This window comes from Cyprinodon variegatus, unplaced genomic scaffold (assembly GCF_000732505.1).
Source record: "Cyprinodon variegatus isolate N-32 unplaced genomic scaffold, C_variegatus-1.0 Scaffold1037, whole genome shotgun sequence".
In the NCBI taxonomy this organism is placed as follows: Eukaryota; Metazoa; Chordata; class Actinopteri; order Cyprinodontiformes; family Cyprinodontidae; genus Cyprinodon; species Cyprinodon variegatus.
This window is the reverse complement of record NW_015151490.1, coordinates 112,534-137,285: the sequence shown is the minus strand read 5'-3', so window position 1 is coordinate 137,285 and position 24,752 is coordinate 112,534. Positions and strand designations below refer to the sequence as shown.

Sequence of the window (24,752 nt, the reverse complement as noted above, 5' to 3'; positions counted from 1 at the left end):
ACTTATGGATGTTACATCGAGCTGCGTTTCCCCATCAGATACGGTTTCCCCTGCATCTCCGAGTCCGCACAGCGCTGGCGGCACGATTCACCGCGCAAGCCTATATGAAAGGGAAGAAAGTTAGAAAGGGAGAAATCTGGATGGATGGATGTTTCGTCAGTGGATGTTTCACTGACCATACAGTCGTGCATAAATTGATGCTTAAGACTGATTTAGTGCAGCCTCAGCAACATTCCCTGGGTTCTTCAATATACATTATTATTAGTACATTATTATGTTATGTATGTATTGTTTGTACTAAGCAAAAGATATTAGGATCAAACATTTCAATTGCATTAATTAAATTTACAGTGGTGATATATTGGTTGATTAATATGAGCAGAACCAATAAATATGCTAAAAGAAATGTGTATATATTTATGCAGATTTTTAGGAAACTTACATGCTTTATAAATTATCTCAGGATGTCTTTATATATGTAGATTTTATTACATATCATCTAAATTAGAGATAGCCTTAATGATCAAAGATACGGCCATTGAAATTAACAGTCCTTTATGCTGTTTTAGCATTTTTATATCCGATCATTGTTGTATGAAATGATCCCACTTAGAATTCATTCTTATCTTCTTGGACAACAGTTGAAACGGTTGGTTCAAACATCAGTACTCGAGTATCAACACTCCTGACTCTGATGTTGGGTTATCAGCAAAGCTTTGCAGAGCTTGACTGCCTGTGAAGTAGTTTAACCATTTAAATCAGGTGTGTACATAAAGGTAGCTTCAAAGATTTGAGCCTGAGACGCCTGGTTTAAACTGAAGCTTTGTTCTCCATCCATGTTCAGAAAATGGTCTCTTTGAATAGCACCTCACCACTACTAAAAAGCTACCTTTGGCTGTCATTCACATACAGCCTTCGGGTTATTCCACTGTTTGGAGAAAAGATTTGTTTTTCATTTTATCACCAGTCATTTAGATTTAAACAAAAAGGTTCCTCCAGTCTCTATATCGCTATTTTTCATTTATTTAAAATGTATTCAGGGCAAGCTGAAAACTGTTAGAATATAACTTTAAGTTTCATTAATTTATCTATACTTTGTTTTGTTAAGCATTATCTGACCCCAGAAATGCCTTTAAACTGTAGGATGTTTCCTCTTCAAACCCTTTTTTTTGAAGCAGCTTCCTAAATAACCCGATGCCCTGTATTTGGGTTGTACTTGTTGCAGAGGGCCGAATATCCAGAGAGTGCAAAAAGCAGGAAGATAATGCAGCCTGGTATCACCCAGCACCAAAGTGACAGACTAACACTCTGAAACCATTTACAGCTCAGAGGTCTGTTGCACAGATCTATCTGTGGTTTTAGAAACCACTTGCAATGAAGTTTTTTCTTTTTAATTTTCATTTATCATTCATCCAAACCTCCGTTCTTTATTAAATCATCATTGTGACAGCTTTGTAATTAAACTTGTCTAGACATAAACGCTCATCAAAGTTGCAAAACACGTAGAACACAATCAGCATGTTTTTTTTGAGCAGATTACTGAGGATAAACTGCAGATAAAAAGCGCAGGTACATATAGCTATTGCCCAGCTTCATGCTCTGCCTGCCCCAGTTTTCCTCTTCCTTAACATGGGGATTCCCGTCTTCTGCTGTGAAAACAAACTAATGCATCACATGTGTTGAATTTGTCCCTCTGGTGGTTGCCTGTCCCTGCTCTTGTCACTTAGAGATTTGTTGGTTGTGTGCTAATTTCCTAAAGCCCTGAGCAAAATTAACCTCTCCACTTAAATGTAAAGCAGCCTGTAAACTGGGATCTGATCCTTTCTAAACACTCAGACCTCCCCAGTAAATGACCTCTCTATGCAGTTTGTATGTATTTTCTATTTTAATACAGTTCCTATAATATTCTACTTTAATTAAAAGTTTATTTAAGCTATGTGTGCAGGAATGATCCCCCAAAGCACTGATTCTTCCATTTAATCAGAAGGAATTTGTTTTACTCCAGCACCCCCTTCTGGTGGCAACATGAAATTGCTCCATAGTTTATAGCAGTCTAAGGTCTCATTTTTCTGACATCACCTATATGTTGTTGCTGAGGCAATCTTTAAATATTATGTTCTGTGTCATCTTTGCGTGATATTTCTTCCTTTTGTTTTATAACGTCAATAAGATGGTTGAGAAACGGTGACTGCCATCCTCACGCATACATCTCCGGCTTTAGGCTGACCCGCCGTCTCTGTCTCTAAAAGTCTGTCGCTATGGCAACGCTGTCTGGCAGGGGAGATGGCAGTATTCAATGTGTGTGGCAGACAGTTGTCTCTGCCTGAATCTTCTTATCACCAACAAGGGAAGCAGAGCAGGGATAAACAAATTAAGTGCAGACCACGCATGTATATTATAGCCCCAAGAAAGACAGAATGAAATGTGAGGGTAGGAGCCTGGAGCTAAGTTACCAATTTAAATACCCCAAAAAATTTGGTCAGCTCTAACCAAATGCTGGCTTTCTGTAAGACTTATGTTCAAATTTTATATTTCTTATTTTTGCAGAGATCTCAAGGCTGGAAACATTCTCCTTGGAGATGATGGTTCCGTGCAGATTGCAGGTATTGTTTTCCAAGCAAAAACATTTTTCATCCGACTGCCTCTTGTTTTCCTTCCTCCCGGCAATTTTGGTATCTGTAATGAATATTTATGCACGTAGAAAAAAATGTACCTGTCATGACAAAACTAACACTTCCTGTCTATTTTGGTCTTCCTTTCTGTTTAGTTTTTTTCTTCTCTCTCCCTGATCCCCAGACTTTGGCGTCAGTGCCTTTTTAGCCACAGGTGGTGACATGACCCGAAACAAAGTGCGCAAGACGTTTGTGGGAACGCCATGCTGGATGGCGCCAGAGGTCATGGAGCAGGTCAGTGCTGTCCTAAATGGAACAGAAAACTCATTATCAGGAACTAAAACACCCATAAATTAAGCATTAAATTACCTGAAAATCACTTTTCATTTGGTAATACAATATTTAGCTGATAAGATTAAATAAAATAACTTATGTTGTAAAAGTATTTTGTTTTTTTTGTTTGGTTTATTTGTTTTTTGAAGAAGAACACACCCTGTCTTTAGAAATAGTAAATAAAGGAAATAATGATTTGAACTAAAACATAAAACACTTTTATAAGAAGGGAGAAATTGTTACCTTTGTGGAAAATCTTAGCCTAGTAAACTAGCCCCAGACACTAGCCAGCAGCCAAAAAAATTTTTTGCGTACGAGTTTGGTCTAGCTTCGATTAATGCCCCAGGCCCTACAACTGGCAGGCCAATCACAACGCAGAGATGTGTTTTGAGTTTTTGGATGCGAAGTGGGCGGGGTTTTGAGGGCGTGACGACAAAGCTGCGCGATGCTGGTGAAAGGACAACAAGGAAGATGGCAACAACTATTGAACAGTTCTCGTTTGACTCAGCTTTGGAAGGATTAGACGAATTTGACATTGTTTGTTAACACTCCCACACCAGCTTTCTGTTGAGCTTACTACGTCAGTCTTTTGCGCTAATTGGTCAGAGCGTTGGCCAATAGGCACAGACATGGTTTGAAAGACAACGGGTTGTTCTCATCAACAATTTTCTGATGTCTCATTTATTGGGGCCAAACTAAATTACACATTTAATCTCACATTTAGTCTGGTTTATCAGGTTAGGAAAATCCTAATTTCTGCCAACAATTGTTTACAGAGTTCTACTAAATGAGGAGACTGGTTTTAGGCGGGAATGTTGTTCCTTTCTCCTCTGATGGACTCTGATTCTTTTGCAGTTCTGGATCTTAACTAATCAATTTGTTTGTTTCACATTGTGTCTAATATTTCCATACAAAGCTATGCTGTTACACTAAGCAGTTTACATTTGCACATTTTTTTAACTGGAGAATACAAGACCTTTCACTAAAGTGTTTGTAGTAGTTATGTTAAGATATTTAATTCCCAGTTTATTTCACCTGTTTTTCCTTATTAATGTGAAAATATTTGCCATCTTTACTTTCCAAGCGATTCCAAGATTCTCTTTTTTTTATACAGCCCCAAATTCAATAAGATGTTTTTGCCACCAGATTATTTTTCTAAACCAGGAAAATATTTACTGAAAGTATTTGATGCTCTCAGTGTATTTATATACGGATTTGCTGGATTAGCAAATCCTTACCCTGGCTTATTTGGTGTATTTTTTTAAATGTCTGGAGTTTTTTTCCCCCTCCCAGTTGTAATTGTGTTCATTATTTGTCTTCTTTAGGTGAGGGGTTATGATTTCAAAGCAGATATTTGGAGTTTTGGAATCACAGCTATTGAGCTAGCCACTGGAGCTGCACCTTATCACAAATACCCACCAATGAAGGTCAGAAAACGTGTTATTTCTTAAAAATAGATAAATAAATAGAAAAACAGGAGATCAGTGCTATATATATATATATTTACTTTTTTGCTGTTTTCAGGTCTTGATGCTGACGCTGCAGAATGACCCACCATGTCTGGAGACTGGTGTGACAGATAAGGAGATGGTAAAAAAATATGGCAAATCTTTCAGGAAGATGATCTCCCTGTGTCTACAGAAGGAACCAGAGAAAAGGTGCACGGTCTTGTGATAAACTCTACAGCAACATATTTCTCTACAGCAGCTTCCACAGAGGGGCTCTCTGTTAAGCTGCTTCATGATGCAGAATGTGGCACTTTAGTTAACAAAAACTGTTTTCTTTAGCATGTGTATGAAAATAAAAACATCTTTTAATAATAGTCTTGCAACAATGAGTCATTTTATACTGTCTTATAGACAGTATAAAATGTATAGTATAGTTGTACAGCGCTGCCAATAGTTCTAATCCTCATGTTTTTTTGTTTTTTTTTTCAGGCCAACATCATCAGAATTATTGAAGCATAAATTCTTTCAGAAAGCAAAGGTAAGTTTTTATGTTCAACTGTGTTTATTTATTTATTTTTGTGTTATAGTCTTTTATTTAGAATGTTTGGCAAAAGTTAGGCTCAAATGAACCGTTTTTTCTTCCAAAGCAAACTAATCTCCCCACTTCATTCTGTTGTAGAATAATGCAATCATATTGAACTGATCGAATAATGTCAGGATTATATGTGGGGATTGATGGAGGTCCAGCCGGTTATGTCAAGTTGCTGAGGTTGATTGCAGCGATTCTTCATCCTGAGGGATAGTGGAGAGGAAGGACTCCGTATCAGCATTTCAGGGCTTAAGCCAGGAATATTTTTTTGCAAATCACACCAAAAGGGGTGTTCACTTCTCTGCTATAACTATCCCCTAAAATGGTTTCTGCATGTCAGTCCCACAACCACATGTGCGTTTGTGTGTAGTGGTTTTGTCCCTCAGCTGCATATTGCCTCTTCTGACCGCTCCAGAAGTCAGTCTGCATCCTTACCGGGGCAATACCTCCCATCATCTCCTGTCTTCAGGAGCCAGAGCAGATAAGAAATCAGACTTTCAAACAGGCAAAGGTTTATCTGGTTGGTAGTGGTCAAAGGCAAAATGGAAACATACCTGTCATGGCTCAACTCATTTTAACTACTGAATTCGTAATTCTTGCTAACTGTGGTCCCTGCTTGCATCAGTGTTATGTTGTTGCAGGAGCACAGATGTGGATTTCAACATGATGAATGAACGTGTTTAGTGATAAAATATGATACTATCAGTCTTTTACAGTCAGTCAGTGATTATATCTATAATTAATGGCTGTATTGTCTGGGTGGAATAGGCATGTTTTGCATGTGGGTTTTTCTTAGTCATATGAATTTCTTGTTGTCTTTTAAGCTCGTCTCTGTCATTAAGAAGACGTTTATTAAAATACCAAGTTGGGGAGTTGTGACATTTTAAGGCCCTTTCACAGCTTTTGGAAACATCTTGGAAAAACATTCCTCTGGTCAATGATCAGGCAAAATCAGAGGGAAGCAGAACGGCACCAAGTTCCTGTTTGTATCACAGCCATAAAAACATCCAGAGTTCTGACTCAGCAAGTCACACGGTCCAAATACAACCTGGATATTGTTGGATGTAAATCTAAACTGCAAATGCCTGTGTGAACAGTAGATGTCAGGCTTTATCCTTATTTTAAAGCAAGCTGACTTTGGTTAAACCCAGATATTTTAAAGATCTGCAAGTTTGGGATTTTCTTCTATTAACTGGAATCTGTTCCGCTGTTTTTTGCTCCATTTAGACCCACGAATATTTGCATGAGAAGTTGATCCAAAGGGCTCCAACAATAACAGAGAGATCAAAAAAGGTAAGGGAAGCAACAACAAAAAAAATCTGCTGCTCGCGCTTTACAAGAATAAGAAGATGAGCTCAGTTGCGTTGTTAAACACATTTCAGGTACGACGAGTGCCTGGTTCCAGTGGGCGGCTCCATAAAACGATGGATGGGGAATGGGAATGGAGCGACGACGAGCTCGATGAAGAAAGCGAGGAAGGCAGACTAGCTGTTGCAGCTTTAAGAGTGAGAAACCCACCTGCTTCTCCAGCACATGCAGACATTAACCCTTTGTAATAGTCCACACGTCACGTCTCTTAATCACTGCTCTTTGATGAAAGTGTCCTCCCTGTCTCTGTTTAGCATGATGTTGGTCCGTTGTCTCACTGAATCTCTCTGTATGTTGTGTCTGATGTAAAGGAGCAGCAGGTGAAGCCTGTTAGTGCCCTGAGGCGACAAGTGCGCTTCTCCCACCCGCTCGAGCTGCCTTCATCCAGGGTTGTTCACTTGTCACTGAAATACAGATGGCGCTCCCCTAACAAGGAAGGACTCTCACCTGTTGGCTCTCCCATGCTCCACAGCTAGGAAGCACTGGAAAGGCAGTTAATTCTCATTAGTGTCAGAGAGCTCTGCAGGGATTTTAATTTGCAAAAGTGTTTGTACTGCTTAAACCCTTTTGCTTTCCACAAAAAAAAAAATCCAGTGTATTTTATTTAGGTTTAAGGTAGAATGCAAACACAAAATAGCACGTAATGGCAAAGTTATACAAATTACTAATAAAAGTCAGAGTATTTCGCCCTACTTGCTCTGAAAAATGTTTTCTGATTACTAAGTGAATAGCTAGAAAAGCAGGACTGCTCATGTTTCATGTTTTGGAGAAACTGAAAGCAAGGTTGGTTCGGTTATAAACAAAAATTCTAAACTCTGAACACCTAACAGAACAGCATTTAATCCATCAATTGTTATTGGACAGAATACAGCACAGATTCTGATATATTAAAAAATAAACATCCTTCTAACGGGTAAGAAAGGTATTAATCAAAGCACAGCAAGCATGCTCAATCTGGATATCATTTCATTTTGTAAACTGTCCTAACTCGGCGCATTAAAGAGTGCTGAGTGTATAAAAAAAAAAGTAATCTAAAGAAAAGCATATGAGGTGGCCCAAAATATTTATTATTCTAGGTTTCTGCATTTCTTTTTCTATTTTTGCAATCAGACAGGCTTTCTTTCCCCCTGATTCTCCACTATCACCGCAAATATATTTGCTTGAAAATGGCCTTTTCTTTGCATCTAAATGGAAGCCATATTGTTTATGTCAGTAAAAACTTTTTTTTTTTAAATAATAGCTTCAGAAAAACCAGATCAAATAGTTTTGCATGAAAGGCATCATTCTATATGGTTGTTCTCATATTTCGTCAAAGTTAGCTGTTTAAATGGAGTCAGACTGCAGTTTAGCTACAGCTGGACAAACGGGTCTTACTAAGAAACTGCAGCCAAACCGCGAGAGTTTTAAAGGCCAAGAAGGAATTTGAGGTTTGTAAAAATTCTGAAAGGTATTTTTATTGAATTCAGCAATTAAAATAAACCATCTGGATTCATTTTTAATACCACCAGGTTTACATTTTAACCCGTTTTAATTTGATAGTATAGGTTAGATTAAAAACTTTGCCTGGGAGAGATTTCAGTCCTGGAAGCCATCTGTATTTCAATTTCTTTTCTCTTTTAACCCTTTTTTTACTACACTGCCACAATTTAATATTGGTATCAAATCACTGATCTCCTTTGCGATGATTCTCAAAAAGGAAACTGACCTCTGAGCTTTTGAATCCCAATCCAACCTGTTTTTTTTTTTGTTTAGTGGTTACATGTCGGCACACTGAACTTTAACCATCTATGTGGGATTAATGTTTGTAATATTGGTGTAAAGGTGCTTATGCTTGTTTAACTGGATGCTCACAGATGAAAACAACGCATTTAGCATTAAGATTAAGCCACTGATCTCTATTTAGTCACTGGATTGCTGATTTCCTGGAAAAAGTGAAGTCCGCCATGCTGGTACTCCCCTCTCCCACGGACACAAGCAGTAAAAATGCTTTAGTGTTTTGAATTTGGCTGTAAGAACAAGCACTTTGCCGGCTTTGGGAAGCCGTTTCACAGGTAATTTCACTGATCGCGGATGTGCTAACCAAGAAAATCCATATATACGCCGACGTCTATATTATAGTATGTAGCGTAACATTAGTCTGGCTATTTTGGACTGACATGAAGATATTGACTGAGTTAGCCAATGACATTGTGTCTCACGTTAGAAAATAGAAAGTAATTCATTATGAAATGTAAATGTAGTAATTCTTAAGCGGATGATGCCATCATTCCTGTATTGTTTGTTGTATATCTCATTTGAAAAATACTGCTGAAATACATTGCTTTATAAACATATATATTTATATATAATATATATATATATGGGTAAAATTCCTGCCTTGTTTTTTTCTATCAATGTAACATGCAAAATATTTCTACAAGTAATGGAGATATGTATATCATGCGTAATTAATACATGTATATTACATGTACATCTTCAATTTAGCACTTTTGGCACATCTGTATTATTATGCTCCATTAACACATTCATTTTGTTGTGATGGATTTGCATATGTGATATTACATGATTTAGAGACTTCATGACTTTATGCAATGTAATGTGCCTATTTTTTTTTAGAAGTAATTAACTTATGCTATGAAACAGCAATTGTGTGTGAAAGTGATGAATTTAACTTTATTTTAAAAGTCTTAAGTCCCCCTGAAAATGAGAGCATCATCATTGTTCGATGCTGTAGCGCACGTACTGTTTACATTGAGACTGGTCTAATTAGGGAGTACCAATATGGCGGCCGGTGGCTTCACTTTAACCCCCGTACTACCAATGGGCAATCAGTAATCCAGTGAATAAATGGAAATCAGTGGATTAAGCTAATTGCCTCTGAGCAGGTATTGGATCAGAAAGCAGATCCCTCTGCTGATCAGCAGTCAGTTTGCCTTCATTTAACCGTCATGCTTTTTTGCTTGATTTATTTCATAAAAAAAAAAAAAAAACCCTTGGGGCACCTTTTAAGGGTAGTTACTTCAGAAAAGTAGCTTTTAATAAAACAGTCAAATTTCAATGTTTTTATAGGCTTTGAAATGCTTCTTATTCTTTTCAGCTACTTCCATCCAGATTTTTTAACATAAAAAACATAATATGTGACTATAATTATATGAATAAATACGTGGTCATAAGTTGAGTTAGAAAAATTCAGCAAATTTTGGGCCTTTAGGTGCCTCAAGGGTTAAACTTGACTTTTTGTTCAGAAAATCAATTTGGAACTGTATCCATTACTTTTTAATCTCATTTATTTCTTCTTTCCTGCTTCTCTTACTAAGTGTACTCTATGAGATGTGTCTTCACTCGTTTACTTCTCAATTGTACTCTTGTTATACATTGATTACAACATTAAAACAACTCTGTAGATATTTCTAGTTTTAAAATGCACAATTGATTTGATGAAGTTATTTTGGGTTTGAAAGCATCAGAGAGATTAAAGATAATCTTGGTCAGGCATAATGCTAAACACTCTTCTGCCTGCCATTTAGTTCTCAGCATGGCTCCTTGTTCTGGCATGACATGGACCCAATACTTCTGACTGGAATATTTCATATTGTGGTGGGTTGATGTGTTTATCTACAAAAATAAAGTGGAAGATTCTAGTTAACAAAATCAACCAGTTACCTGTTCAAGATCAAAAACCACTGGACCTCATCTCTTTGTTTACATCAGACACATTAGGTCTTAACAAGAGTCTCTCTGTTTATCATTCATTCACGTATTTGGAGAGGGACCACACTCAGTCAAACAGGGTTCTCAGGTCTCCCATTGAAATCTGAAAGTGTTTAATATTTGTAAATAAAATCTATGTTCCCCACAATACATTTTGTTAGAAAAGTCTGAACTCACTGGACAGATCTGTGAGGAACGTAAACGAGTGAGCCATTTTAATGTGATCACTGCAAAGATGCAGTTTGTTTTTCAATCATTGTCTTTTTGAAAGTCCCTGAAGTCTCTTTCTGTCTTCAACAGTCACCAAGAGTTAAGGAAATTTCTCAAAATTCAGAGGTAGGTTTAATCCTTGTTTATATGACTAATGGATGATTGAACTGGCAAATAAAGGAGCAAATCTTCACTTTTTGTCTGACAAAGCAAATACTTTCAGTTTTAAGATTTTTGGTTCTTGAAATGTTTCGCTGAGGTTGAACCAGAAGAGTTTCTTTCAGCTTTTCCAGACTCCTGAGCCTTTAAGTAGTCACCTCCAGGCAGTGTCCCAAGGTCAGGCTGAACTACCTCAGGCTGCAAGCCAACCCTGCCTGCAGCCCACGCAAGTCAACACTCACCCCTCTGCCCAGGCTGGATCGCCGCCACCCAGTGTTCCTGCTGCTGCTGTCGTGCCCACTCAGGTCACTACTCTCAGTTTCACATTAGAACTTCATTCTCTGCTAACAGAAATCTTCATGTTTTTTATTTATTTATTTTTTTTAGAACTTTAAGTTATGTTGAGACTTGACTTATAAATTCTGTAGGGAACAAAAAAACAATTGAAACCTAAAAAAAGTCACATTTATATTTCAGTTTTCAGTCATTTTAAATAGTTTGATCTATTTGAACTATTTGTTTTAATATTTTCCTGCTAATTCAGGAGTTTGTATTTCCTGGCTATTTTTGTAACTTTGCCTTTAAACGATGTAACCAGGATCAAGGTTTTAGGTTTCCTTCAATAAGCTGAATTTGATAATTTCCTGCTTTTGAACTTATTAAATAGGTTTGTAGGCTGTGTTGCTTAAACACCTTTTCCGCTTTCAGCCTCTTTTATTTATTGGATTGACATCAATACTTTGTGACAAGTTAAAAGCATTGGGTTTATTATCCTTAAAGCCTATTTTTACTTAAATCAGCGGTATCAATAAGGTCATTGACTCCACTTCATGATGCTGCCACTCCCGTGCATCGCTGCTTATTCGTAGAACTTTTCAGATTTTACCTCCAAATGTAATAATGTTCTTTAATGTTCCTCACTTCCAAAATCTATGTCAGACAGTGAGAAAAAGATGTCTTTTTAATGCAGTATATATGAATAACTGCTATATTTATGTTCAGTTTCTGTTAAACTGAAATTTTTATTTCTTTTTGAACAGATTGAAATAGCCTGTGAAGATGTTAGCACTCCCATTAGTTTGGTATTAAGGTTAAGGTATGCCTTTTTAACTCAACATCTTAGATGTGTTTTTTTCTTTATTTCATGTTTCTATTTTTCTTTGTTCTCTTTAGAAATTCAAAGAAGGAGCTGAATGACATCCGCTTTGAATTCATGCCAGGAAGAGGTAAATACTGTTTCCTTTCTCAGGCTGTTTATTAATCAAGGCTATAGACTGACTGTGTTATTTTGGATTGTGGTCGTGTCCTTTTGTTCCCCTTTATTTATGACTGTCACAAGATGCATCCCTCTGCACTGCATCATCTGCTAGTTGAGCAGGATAATCAGTAAAATAAAAACTGGTCCCCTGTCTGAGCAGCACAGACAAAAAAGTCATAAAGAGCGGAAATGGTCAAAGGAGAGTTGTTGTGTTACCTTTTGACTGAGAGAGAAAGAAGTTGTTCTAGTTTGACATCATGTTTGAAAATGATGAAGCAGTGTGTGGCTGTCATCTAATATTTTATTTTTTTCAGACACAGCAGATGGAGTGTCCCAGGAGCTGGTGTCAGCAGGTCTGGTGGATGGGAGGGACTTGGTAATAGGTGAGTTTTCTGTCTAGTGTTAGCCATTTGAACTTCTTAGCATTTCTAAGTAAAGATTAAATTATCAGTATTTGACTTGGATTAAATATTGTTACCAGAGATATCAGTTATTTCTATTTATCCATATATGTTCTTTTTTCACTTTGTTTTGCTCTGTATTCTCCACAAATTTTAAATTACGACATCAGTGTTTGAACTCAACCTGAAGAAGGTGTCAGATTTTGAAGCAGGAAAATTTGTAAAAACCTGCAAATCTATAAACATTACTGTTGTTTTTAAGAAAGTGAGTCTAGTGTCGTCAGGGTTCTTCTGGAAAAGTGTGCAATTTTAGATTAACATTTACCAACATTTATAATATAAACATGTATATTTTAAGTTAACACACAGTTAACTTACTAAAAACTCTGGAACGAGAAGTCTGGATATCTCTATGACTCTTTAAATTAAAATTAGGAAAAAAAAAACTTGTAGGAGTCTTATCTAGTGGTGTCAGGGAAATGTAAAGTTGGTAGCTAAAATGCAGAGGCAGAGATGATTTCCTGTAGATTTAATGCAGCCAAAATACAACTCCAAAATTAAACATCCAAGAAACTCCAGAACAGACTTAACAGGAGGTGAGGGACAGGAACTGATGAAGACATAACATAATGATGCCACAATGCCGTGTAGAGATGCACTTGTGTTTTTCTTATTTCATTGTACTGAAATATAGCTTCTCTTTTAGTTGCTGCTAATTTGCAGAAGATTGTCGATGAGCCTCAAGGTCATAAAAATGTAACATTCAAACTGGTGAGTAAAACCTTTTTTACATCTTCATACTATGAGTTGCACTATTGCAGTATTGTTACTTATTTTTTCTTTTTCCCAGACAGTAGGAGAATAACTTAGACAGATTTATTTGTCAAGTGTAAAACAAAAATAATTTTCATTTGGAATAGCTCTCTGGACAATTTCATCAGTTTTAAAAGTGCAGCCTTGAAAAATAGTAAAACATATATACCGTATATATATATATATATATATATATATATATATATATATATATATATATATAAACAGTAAATGACTGTAAATTTATAGTTCTATAACTTTCATTTTTAAAAAATAAGAATAACAAATCAAATAATAAGATATAAGACATCAAACCTCGTGCTTTTTGCTGGACCTTGCTGCTGTTAAAACTTAACTGTCATAATTCGATGTGGTGAAAATGTTGCACAAACATGGAGTTTTCTGCCTTAGATGATACTAATAGAGTGACAAACCGGACAAATCTGTTAAGCTTTCCGACTGATTCATCATGATGCATTGCACTGATTTCTTCTTCTTTTTTTTTTTTTTTTTACACTTATATACTGTTGGATGTTCATAGATAGAAATTAAATCCAACAGTGACTGTACTAATGAGAAGCACCTTCTTGCAAATACTATGTACTGTTCTCCACAGTATCTATATTAGATAATGACATTGTGGTACTGGTGTTTTCTCTGGTCTTTAAGGATACATAGAATAAACATCACTCCTAATGCAGCTACATCAAACACAGTGAACCTGTTAAAGTCCCAATTTTTAAAATCCAATGGGAATTTCTAACTGATGGGCTAAAAGTATGGCTGAAATCTTGGTGTCATGATGAATTCAGACCTGAACTTTCAGAGGATGATTAAAGCAGGACCTAGAAAAACCCTTTTCACAGGTTTGCCTAAAAAGTCCATCAGAGAGCTGCAGCTGATCCAAAATGCTGTTGCCCGTGTTCTGACTAGAACTAAGAAAGTAGAGAACACCATTACACTGTGTCTCTGTACCTCAATGAATAGACTTTAAAATCCTTCTCTTAGTCTATAAATCACTGAATGGATCAGCACCTCAATACATAATATTTGTCATCAATGTATCAACCTCCCAGCCCACTCAGGTCTTCTAGTTTCATCCTACTCTGTCCACCCAGAACTAGAACCAAACATGGAGAAGCAGCATTTAGTTTCTATGCTCCACTATTCTGGAATAAACTCCCAGAGTTCTTTTAAGTTAAAGTTAAAAACCCTTTCCTTTAGAACTGCCTTTAACTGTTGAAGTTAAACTGTTAACTGAGGTATAATTTGTAGTTTATATTTCAACGGTTTTATTTGTTTTACATGTTTTGATCTTTCTTTTATTCTGCTTTTATTTTTGGTTCAGTTCATGCAAATTGATTTGAATTGTCATTGTATTAAATTGGGCTGTATAAATATAGTTGCCTTTCCTAATATAAGCTAATATACGTTATTTCTGTGCTTGTTGCTCTTTCAGTGCAACATGTTCAATAAAAATATAGCTATATAGTACTGTTTACATGGAGGTCTTACTAAAGTACCAATGATCAGAAATGCTATTAGCCTTTTAAAAAGCCTTTACATTGGAGTTTTATGTGCATGGTAGCCATATTGGATTTTAAAGAGAATCTCCCAACTTTTCTACAAAGAATTCCAACTAAAGTGTTGATGTATATTTTTTCAATTTCAAGTGTAGAAATTTCAAAAAAGAAAAGAAAGAAAATTGTCTTCTCTTTATAGTTTAGGTCTTATTGGAAAAGAGCTACCTTTTCCCCATGTTTGCTGTGTTCCATTCATGGTCTTGTAGCAAGCAGCAAATAGAACATTAAGGCTTTCGTTGATTAACTTTCCTCTTATTTGTTGTGAGTTTCTCTCAAAACAAAAAAAAAATCTGTCAAGTTCTTCCCACTGATCTAGTATTTAGTTGTTGGTTTTTTGTCATCAAACCCCAATAAACACTTTGAAGGTTTAGGTTAGATTGTTAAATTGCGCAAGTTTGATTACTTTAATACATTCTTGAATCCGTGTCTTCACAGGCTTCTGGGGTGGAAGGATCTGAAATACCAGATGACATCAAGCTGATGGGCTTTGCTCAGCTTAGCATTAGTTAAACTGTTGTTCTACATGGAACCATGACTTGCCTAAAAATGTGAAAATGGAAAAAAAAAATAGTTTAATGCATTTTTTCTCTTTCCATGGCTGTAAAGAACCACTACTGCCAAAGAAAATAATACCATTTTGCTACCCATAGGATTATACAATACCACCTTGTGGGATTAGGTGGTCAGCCGTAGTATCAGAACTGTAGTGGGAGAATCAAAGCTCAAAGTTTACAGTGTACATGTAGAGGGATGCGAGCATCTGCAAGAAAATGTTTTCATTTTAGATTCTGGGTTCCTTCATCTTGTTATTATCTCATTTCTATGTCATGCATTTGCACAATCGGATCCAACACTCCCTAATCCCACGTAATCCCGGTAAGTGTAATTGCCTTATAATCATAAGAACTACTGAATGCTCATTTCGTTTCACCCCATGTGGAGCGTAGTGTCATTTGAAATGCACAAACGTGGCTGCGGGTGCTGATGCCAAACTTTAAACTTTTGTTTTGTGAGTACGAATGAGATGGAAAATAAAGTTATGCCAAAATATGATTATTATTATATTTCTACAGTCTTTACTATGTAAGACTGAATTTAGCCCAAAACGCTCTTCTCCGTTTTAGGACAAAAGTATCTAGTAATTTTTTTCAAAAACAGGTGGAAAAAAAACTAAATCCGAAACAAAATCTTTTACCTTCTTAAGTGCTTTATTTTACAGTGTTATAAAACTGGATATTTTGGTTTGCAAAACATTTTTGTCCTAAATTTGCACCCATTATGAGATATAATTTCAGCAGTTTTTCCTTTCTGTTTTGTTTTGAACAAAGACATGTTCATTGATCTTACCCATTAGGTTGATTTATTCTGTTTATGGTTTACATGAAGACTTGATGATCTCTTGATACTTTGATCAATAATGTAGCGATGAAGGTCACTGAATCAATAAATGAAAAAGACAAATTCTGAAATTATCGAAAATTTTTGATTTATTTGAGGGGGGAAAGAGCTATAATGGGCCTTTCTTACATCCATGGTAAGGCCCTGTAGCTCTCCAGCCTTCCAAAATAAAAGCACTTATGCTGGATTCTGGGTTGGAATATAAAGCCTTGCAATGCTGCAGCAAAAACAACCAAAAAGCAGAGGAGGCACCCAACCCCCTATTGACTAAACATGCATTAAAAGCAATATAAAAATTGGTTTGATTTGCATTCAACCCATTCAGATGTATTACTGATAAAAATGTACAATTAGTCTTCTGTTTGTTTTTTTGCTTTTTAATTAGTTACATTTATACATCAGATGTTAGAAAACTCGTCAAGGTCATTGAGAGAATCATCAGAGAAAATCTGCGGGCCTCCATGTTAAAACAGACCTTTAGCTTCATGTCATTTTTTTTGTTCTTAGTTGATATAAAGCAGCTGAAACCTTACTGTATTCGTTTTAAATAATAAAAGAAAATGAATGGGGCTGAAAAGCACTTATACCTAAGGATGTAAATATTGTCATTTGACTTTGTTTGCATTCTCTTTCACTCTGCCTTTTTTCTTCCTATATCGACACGATTGTCAGTTCCTGATATATGACGCTTAGTGTGCGTGGCTTCGAATGGTGTGATTTTGAAGGCGTTGATGTCAGTAACAGTTTGTCAAAAATGATGCTCATTCATTTGCACTTAAAAAATCCTTGTCTTGGAAGATTTTTCGTATAAGAACCTCTAAGTTCCCAAAATCTTAAAGAATTGGCTCCATAAACACCAGGTGGAGACTGTTTACAGCTGCATTCACACACTCAATCATCTTTGTATCATACAGCTAACAAATAAAAACGCCACGATTGTAAACAGTTGGAATATCATTTTCTTTTAACGTTTGCATTTATGACTCAGTCTTGCATTTATGTCTAAGATGCCAGCGTGGTTTTATCCTGTTAGGTGATGTTGTAGTGTCACTACCTTCCAGATGCCATTTTGAATGAAGCAAAAGGAAAAACTAAGAAAAATAAAAAGCTTTGTATTTTTGCTTGTGAAGATGTAAATTTTTGTGCAAGCCTTAAATCACAAATGACCAAGTGTATTTTTTTTATCATTATTTTTTTTGAGGGGGAGTGAAATTAGGAGGTAGTTTTGATTTACTGAAAGTATCTGAAATGGATCCAGGAAGATTCCCTGCATGAAGTGTCGAAGGTGTGCAAACAAATTGCAGCCTTCCTGGCGTCAGTCTCTCGCTGATGGTCGCAGGCTGGGCTCCTATGGTGGAAAGGATTTTTTTTTTCTTTTGTTCAAGCCTTATGAGATAATTCTGTTTTTTATGTGTGGACATTGTGTAGACAGAGTCTAGCTTCAGATGGAAATGAAGCTTTATTAGCTTTTTTCTTTTATTCTTTCCTGTTTTCATACAACCTAAAAAAAAAAAAAAAAAACAACTGTAGCAACTGAACAAAAAAAAAGGCAAAACCATGTTTATCTAGGACTAATCAAGGTCGTTATATGGCTGTCTTACTTTTGTTCAGCATTTTCCATTTTTTTCTGATTATTTTCAGCGCTCAGGCATGTTTCTCTTGATTATTTTGTTCATTAAAGGACTTGGCATATCAGCTTCTTAGAGTCCAGTCTATTTTTATAAATACTACCTTGCAGTAGCATTTTTAGCCCTCAGATCTTTTTGCAATTTGGCACAGACTCATATTTTACTGTGATTTATTTATTTTCTACTGATTTACATGGTAGCAAATGATGCATACACTGCAAAAATGATCTAGAGATAAGTAAAAAAATTCTTAAATTAAGTGTATTTACCATTGATTATTGTTTTTATTAATTATTTACCCTTAAAATGATTTGTGAACTGAATGAGTTTTACTCTTAAAATACGATAATTAGATAATATACACTTCAAATAAGACGATGCGATTGTTTTTTTATTATTATTTTAAATGTTAACTGTCTTTTTCATTTGCAAAGTGTCTGATTTACCTTCTCAGTTCAAGGAAAAATGCACTTTTAAGAAAGATTTACTTATTTGGATTTCAATTATTTGCAGTCTGTTTTTCGGTCTCTAAAACTACAAATCAAATCACCTTTTCTACTCATTCCCCTTTTATTAAAGGCCTAAACCTAGATGTAATGCAATGAATTGCATTTAAAAGCTTCATTGAGTCCAAGGAACACAGCAGACTGAGATGGTTGTATAGACGTTTAAAGTACAGGTAGGCTTGCTTAGGATGACTACACACCAACACAAGGCTGTACACCTAAACTGGCCGATTGATGCAGACATCCGCACTTCGGGGGAATCTGTCAGCACAACTATCAGTTAGCACAACATTGATCTTGCAGTTTTTCATCCTCTGAGTTTCTATTAAGTACAAACAGGAAGGAGCACATACCATAGAGTTAGTTTATATAATGTCACTTCTTGTCAAAATAACAGTTGCATTCAACCTACAGTGTCTCAGTGATATCCTGGAGTTCAACATTGAGTGTTTCAGGTAGCAGCAAACAGAAACAGCCTGCAGCCATCGGGATGATGCCATAAACCACCATGGGAATGCTGTAATGGTAGACCTCCAAGAGCCTGACCAGTGGTGAGAGGATGCCGGCCACACGAGCAAACATTGAATTCAATCCTATGCCGCTATGCCTGCAAAAAAAAGAACGTTTGGGCAAAATCAACCTGGCATCTATATTTGTAATATTTCAAAAGTTGCCTATATATAAAACATTTACTTTACTGTTAATTGATCCAATCAGAAAATTGTTACACTTACAAAAATATTACAGTTTGATTTACTCCCTCTCCATATTGTTGAATCGTATTGAATTAAGTTGCAGAAACGGTCATCCCTGTGCTGAACCTTGGAGAACACTTACACATCCTGTATTATATATAGATTTTTTTTTCTCCACACATTGAAAAGCATTTCAAATAAAATTCAGAAATCTCTTTCATCTTAAAGTCACTCTTGCTGTTGTCTGTGTTTTTGTGTTTCCTGGATGCGAACTCCTGTGGAGCTGGTTGACAGTTGCCTTTTGTATCTCTGCTTCTATTTCTATGTATGCTTCGGTCTCCTTAAAAACCCAGTCAGCAGATGGCCACTCACACCAAGTCTAGTTCTGCTGGCGTTTTTTTAAAATTCCTGTTAAAAGGGAGTTCTTCCTCTCCACTGTCGCTACAAGCTTGCTTAGTTTGCGGGATTGCCTTCGAGTCAATGAGTCGATGCAATCAACTGGTTTTCCTCAGATAGAAAACTTTGAATCAATTTGACTGGATGATCTGGTTGAACTGAAAAGTGCCTTGAGATGACGTGTTGTGAATTGGAGCTATATAAATAAACTGAATTAAATAGAATTTTTTGGTTTAAAACCCAAAGGTAAACCCTAAGAACAGCCCTTGGTCTCTCCCCACTTCTGACTGAATGATTAAAGGTTCTTTCTTCGACAGAAAAAATGAAAATGTTCCAATTTAAATTTGTTCCATCAGTAGATATTACCTGTACAATTTCACAACCAAATGTAACCCTTTTTTTGTTTTCGCACTCGAGATGTAAATTAATTTACTTCACATTGGAAATGTGTCTGTAAACACCTGAGTTGGTACTTTAGACAAGTTATTTCTTATAGGAGATCATAAAGACAACTACCTTAAATCTGTAGGGTATAATTCAGCTGTGTAAACATGGGCTGTACTGCAGGCAGCTGTGGCAGCAAACTTTCCCAGCATCGCAATGACTGTCACCACCACTGAAAGATCTGATTAGTACAAAAAGCAACATAGAGGTGTAAAATAGGTCTATATTTGAAAACAAAAACAAAGATATACATGGGCTGACAGGGCTTCAAGGCTACCTTTGGGAACAGCAATGGCCACCAAGCAAGAGGCTCCACCAAAGAACAGGAAACCTGCTTGACATATTCTTCTCCCAAAGCGCTGAATCAGGGTCAGGCCAGCCAGGTTTGCAGGGATTTCAATAAAACCAAAGATGAGCTGTGTGAGGTAGATATTTAGGCCAAAACTCCCAATATTTAGGCTCAGTCCATAGAAAAGAATAGTTGCTGCAAACCTGGAATGACATAAAGTGTTTAGTTTCCATGTTAAGGTGTTAGCCATGATAGAAACGTGAACAATAGTCAAAGAGAAATAACCAGTTCAAAGCCATGATTAGAGTGCGTTTTCTTAAATAGGTTATTCGGAAGATGTCCATCATGTTTTTTCTGTTTGGGGAAGTCTCCATATTGACCTGAAAAATTAGAAAAAAGGTGGTAGGAACCTGTCAGAGCAGGAGCAATATCTCCTGAATCTGAAGTCTTTAGGTCTCAGATGATAAACTATGTTTGAGGACCTTATCCAGCAGATCTCCTGATACGCTCCTTTTATTAACTCTGGCTGCTCTCTGGAGCTCCTTCAGAGCCGCCTCCTTCCTGCCCTGAGACATGAGCCACCGAGCTGACTCTGGGAGGAAACTGCAAATACAAATGTATACAGATCTGTTCAAATTGAAATCTATATGTACTTGCATAGCGATTTACAGTGTATATAACTCCATGTAAGGAAGTTTCAGGAGATTAGAGAAAATAATGCTGACCAGAACAGGACGACCAGGACAATGACGAGGGGGCTCAAGAGAACCAGTTGCAGTATCCACCACTTTGTAATCAGATAAGCAATACCAGGCAGAATCATCTGTCCTACTGAAAAGAAGCTCATTATGGACATTGTGCAGAGAGCAGATTTTGAAGGATCAGTCCACTCCACCACTGAAAAATAGATTAGAAGTGAAAAAAAATGGTCAGTCAAAGAATTTATTTACATAATTTCAAGGCTCATGTTTTAGATACTTTCTCCATTTAATCACAACTTGAGAAAATACATAAACTAGTTCTGGTGAGAAAATTGCAAACCATTGAAATTAACATGAAAAATTGTATAAAACTGCTCATTTGTGCTGCGTCTGATACTGACACAGCAGGACAATATTCACAGATATGAACGAGAGTTGGAAAAACTTAACCTACCCATCACAAATGTGTTCATTATAACGACACCAGTCCCACTGAAAAACTTCAGAACCATATAGATGTAAATATTGGGTGAGAAAGCTGTGCTTACACCGAACACCAGCAGGATTAAAACTGAAAGTAGGATCCCAAATCTTCTGCCAAACCTACGTAGAAGAATGAAAAACCTTAATTTGAATAATCTGAGTTTTGCTTTAATCTAATCACGGTACATTCTCTGTTATTTGATGTTACAGATATGCAGAAACATCATCATATAAAATCACTTTTTCATATTTTCTTTACTTTATGACAGCGACTATTTTGTAAAAAAAAAGATTAAATCAACATGTGTTTGTCAGTGTTTGCATGTTCTGTGTTAGTTCTACTAGTAATTCAAGCTGAGAAAAGAAATTTGATTTCATTTCTCAACAGAGGTTTTAAAACAGTTAAAATCTTAAGAATTCCACATTATATAACATGGACAGATAATGATGTAATTTAGATTGCTGTGTCAGTCACAAGTGAGTTCCAAATTTAAAAAAAATTAAAAGAAATAAAAGAAACTGTCAGGAGAAGCTATCATAAAATTGAAACAGTTATCCGTAGTCAAGATGATAATGTAATATAGCTGTAATGAAGCTTGACCCAATTTGGTCCTCAGGATAAATGGCAATCTAAGAAAAATGAACAACGTGGCAACAGTGATTGTGATGTAACGGTTATAAATTTCAATCTAGTTTGCTGAATTGCAGTTTTTGTATAACTATTGTCTCCAGTGAGAACTTTGCTCAGCTTATCTGCCAGTAGAGAAAATAAAAAAAGTAGAGAAACCCATCAGAAAATCAATCTTTTAAAGTCGTGTGCATCAATTGCAGATTTAAATGTGACAATTTGTTTGAGATTTTTACAGACAACATAATAACTTGGTTTGTTCAATTTAAATGGTAATTGGCACTAATGAGCAAGACTGACAAGAAAAGCAATACCTGTCAGAAATTGCTCCAAACACCAATGAGCCGACCAGGACCCCTGCCATGAAGATGGACTGTGACACTTCAATTAAACCACTCTTGTCACAAACCAGATTAAACTGTAAAGGGATCAAACATTAGAGAGAGATGTGATATAAATTATAAGCAAATTATGTTGGAGAAAAACAAACATTCTGTTGAAACTTCATTATGTCAAGCAGTGCATAACCTGCCCATAATAATAGACTATTAAGGTCATTTTCTTTTAATTATATCAGCAGATCTTAAAGTGTCCACTCCGTGTTTTCCAATCATAATCTGGCATTTCATTCTGCATTGATCTTTCTCACTGTCTAGGCATGTGCTGTAAATAGGGGTTGTTGTATTGTAGGTCAGGATGGCCTACAGTAAAATGTTTTCCTAGAAATATCTGCTGTAGATAATGACAACTGCATATAAGCTTTAGATTGGAGCCAACACCCTTTGCACTAAGACATATTTTTCTTCCAAAAGGCAGCTTGGAGAAATGTATCTGAGCCAAAAAGAGAAGAAAAAATCAAAAAGAATAAAATGGCTTTTGTGTGTCTATTTAAAAACTATATAAACATCTAGATATGTATTAAAAAAATTATTTAATCTAAAAAGAGTAAAATACACTAAATAGTCCAAATCTTTAAACCTACAAGATGCAGAAAAGTTTATGCTTTTTTCTTTTTTGCTTACTTGTGTCATGAGGCTGGAGACTCCATGTGGAGCCTCATAGTGCCAGCCACTGATGCATCCAGTTGTGCTGTTAAGGCCATACTCTTCAATCGTTTCCAGATCCAGATCCACAGGAGTGAACATTTTACACTTTTCATACCTCCCATCCTTGTCAACAGGGATGGTGAGATTTCTTTGCCTCTCTGTAGTCAGGTTTGGATTTCTCTGCAAGATCCAGTCAGTGTTACAGTGATGTGGATAGCTAATTCCAGTGAACACCTGGCTGGCCACATCAAACGCAGAGAATATGCTGGGTATGCATAACGCAACGAGTAAGCTTTTCTGAAACAAACCAAACTCCCCAACCTCCTTCAGGACCTCTCCAAATGTGCTCATCTTGGCATATGACTCCTCTAACAGCAGACCCCCTGAAGGAACTAAGGCAGAACTAGAAACCCTTGAGCCAACACTCCACGATGAGCACAATTAATAGTTAACCAAGCAGACATGAGATAAGCCAAAACAATTATGAAATATCATAATTCGTCTGAAAAATAAAGTTCCATGTAGTTTAACTTTAAAAATGAGTAATGACACTGATATTTAAAAAAGGAAAAAAAAAACACCTTCATAAGCAAAACAATATAAAAAGTTACAATTTAATAAAATTGAAGAAGGAGAATGACAAGTAAACAAGTACCGTAGTAAAAATACCTTCAGGGCTCTATTAAAACCTGTAATCAATCTGTTAACATGACATTCATAGATAATATCTCCTAAATTTTTTGACCCTGTTAAAAAAAAATACTGAAATTTGATCAAAGCAAATGGCAAAACCAATAGCCTACATCAATTTATATGTGTAGAAACACCGCTGGTAAGGTCAAATCAGAGAATGCATCACCAAAATGTAATTAGATATGTTTAAGTTTAAATGTGGAAAGAAGGCAAAACAATGTTTTAATGAAAACAAAAAGCATTTTGGTCTTAACTTTTTACAGTTAATAAAGATCAGAAACAACTTAAACAAAAACACAGATTATCTGACAAAAAATATGTAATAACCTTTGGAGTGAAAAAGGCCTCCTCTTTCTTTCTAACTTCTTTGAATCTGCATTAATCCCTCTCTGTCAGGGTTTGGTTGAGGTTTTGAAGACCCAAATGCAGAGGCGAGGAACCAGAGGGGAGTTCTTAAAGATTTAATTGAAAAATGAGGCACAAAATCCAAAAACCAGGGTACAAAATACGTGGAACCAAACACCAGACAACTTCTTAGGGAAAAATTCATGTGGGGAGCCAGGAAAATACGAGGAACCAGCACTGAGGAACTGCACAGGGAGAGTATATATGGGAGACATTTGTGTATTTAACACATTTTTAGTAGTAGCAAAATATAGGCAGTTACAGGTCTAGCACCCCTTAGTGGCCAAAAGTTACACTGTGCGCCTTTAATGTTGCCCTTTATCTATTATTATAATGTGCGAGTATAATGTTGTGACTAGAAAAATAACAACTGTGCAGTAAAATAATTTGAATTAGTGGAGATTGTCTCAAGCCTAATCTGTAGCAGGCCTGTGTGTCTTCAAGGTAACTTTCTAAGTAAACTATTGCAACCTTATATTTATCAAATTGGCAGTCTTACTGTAAATTCAAGTTGCCCATTGTTATCACACTAGTATCACCACAGTTATATAACTTTCCACCAGATCTAGGCTTATGGTATTCTTGTACATTTGTTTTGTTTGCAGGCATTTTGTTTTACCCCTCTGTGTCTTATAGGCTGGTGTTCCATAATTTGTTAGTTCAGGAGGTCTGCCTTTTCTCCGGATCCACTATCCAGTTTAGATGGTAGCAGTAATAAACAAATTAGTTTTATAACTGCCAAAAACAAAACAAAAAAGAAAAATGTTCACAGGGTCAGTTAGTCTCATGGTTTCTATAGTTTGGACAGAGCACAGAACATAAACTCTAAAGAGCTGGGTTATGATGTTGTGGGAGTTGCAGATGTTTTCTATTTTCTCACCCCTTGTGGGGTGGTATCTGTCATCCTCGAGCTCGGGTCCTCTACCAGAGGCCTGGGAGTTTGAGGGTTCTGCGC

At 36.2% G+C, this 24,752-nt stretch overlaps 3 protein-coding genes across 3 annotated transcripts in view; 1 reads left to right on the top strand and 2 right to left on the bottom strand.

Annotated features, from left to right (window-relative positions):
* LOC107100968 (serine/threonine-protein kinase OSR1-like) overlaps window positions 1-15,934 on the top strand; it is a 52,589-nt gene extending 36,655 nt beyond the window's left edge. Inside the window, exons 5-18 of the mRNA XM_015399681.1 lie at window positions 2,548-2,603; window positions 2,797-2,906; window positions 4,271-4,372; window positions 4,470-4,603; window positions 4,883-4,931; window positions 6,210-6,275; window positions 6,365-6,487; window positions 10,362-10,397; window positions 10,556-10,735; window positions 11,471-11,526; window positions 11,604-11,656; window positions 12,003-12,071; window positions 12,796-12,860; window positions 14,921-15,934. Of these exons, the coding sequence (XP_015255167.1) occupies window positions 2,548-2,603; window positions 2,797-2,906; window positions 4,271-4,372; window positions 4,470-4,603; window positions 4,883-4,931; window positions 6,210-6,275; window positions 6,365-6,487; window positions 10,362-10,397; window positions 10,556-10,735; window positions 11,471-11,526; window positions 11,604-11,656; window positions 12,003-12,071; window positions 12,796-12,860; window positions 14,921-14,995 (1,174 nt within the window). The 3' untranslated portion in view covers window positions 14,996-15,934. The remainder of the gene's footprint in view (window positions 1-2,547; window positions 2,604-2,796; window positions 2,907-4,270; window positions 4,373-4,469; window positions 4,604-4,882; window positions 4,932-6,209; window positions 6,276-6,364; window positions 6,488-10,361; window positions 10,398-10,555; window positions 10,736-11,470; window positions 11,527-11,603; window positions 11,657-12,002; window positions 12,072-12,795; window positions 12,861-14,920) is intronic.
* Window positions 15,935-18,020: 2,086 nt separating this feature from the next.
* Window positions 18,021-23,050, bottom strand: LOC107100966 (solute carrier family 22 member 13-like). Its single transcript, XM_015399678.1, has 9 exons — window positions 22,676-23,050; window positions 21,968-22,071; window positions 20,997-21,145; window positions 20,567-20,738; window positions 20,324-20,444; window positions 20,127-20,221; window positions 19,830-20,044; window positions 19,625-19,733; window positions 18,021-18,624 (listed from the first exon to the last, which is right to left on the bottom strand). The coding sequence occupies exons 1-9, from the start codon at window positions 23,048-23,050 to the stop codon at window positions 18,426-18,428; spliced, it is 1,539 nt and encodes a 512-aa protein (XP_015255164.1). The 3' UTR covers window positions 18,021-18,425.
* Window positions 23,051-23,770: 720 nt separating this feature from the next.
* LOC107100962 (vegetative cell wall protein gp1-like) overlaps window positions 23,771-24,752 on the bottom strand; it is a 2,651-nt gene continuing 1,669 nt past the window's right edge. Inside the window, exons 3-4 of the mRNA XM_015399675.1 lie at window positions 24,678-24,746; window positions 23,771-23,844 (exon numbers count right to left, since the gene is read on the bottom strand). Coding sequence (XP_015255161.1) covers window positions 23,771-23,844; window positions 24,678-24,746 — 143 coding nt within the window. The remainder of the gene's footprint in view (window positions 23,845-24,677; window positions 24,747-24,752) is intronic.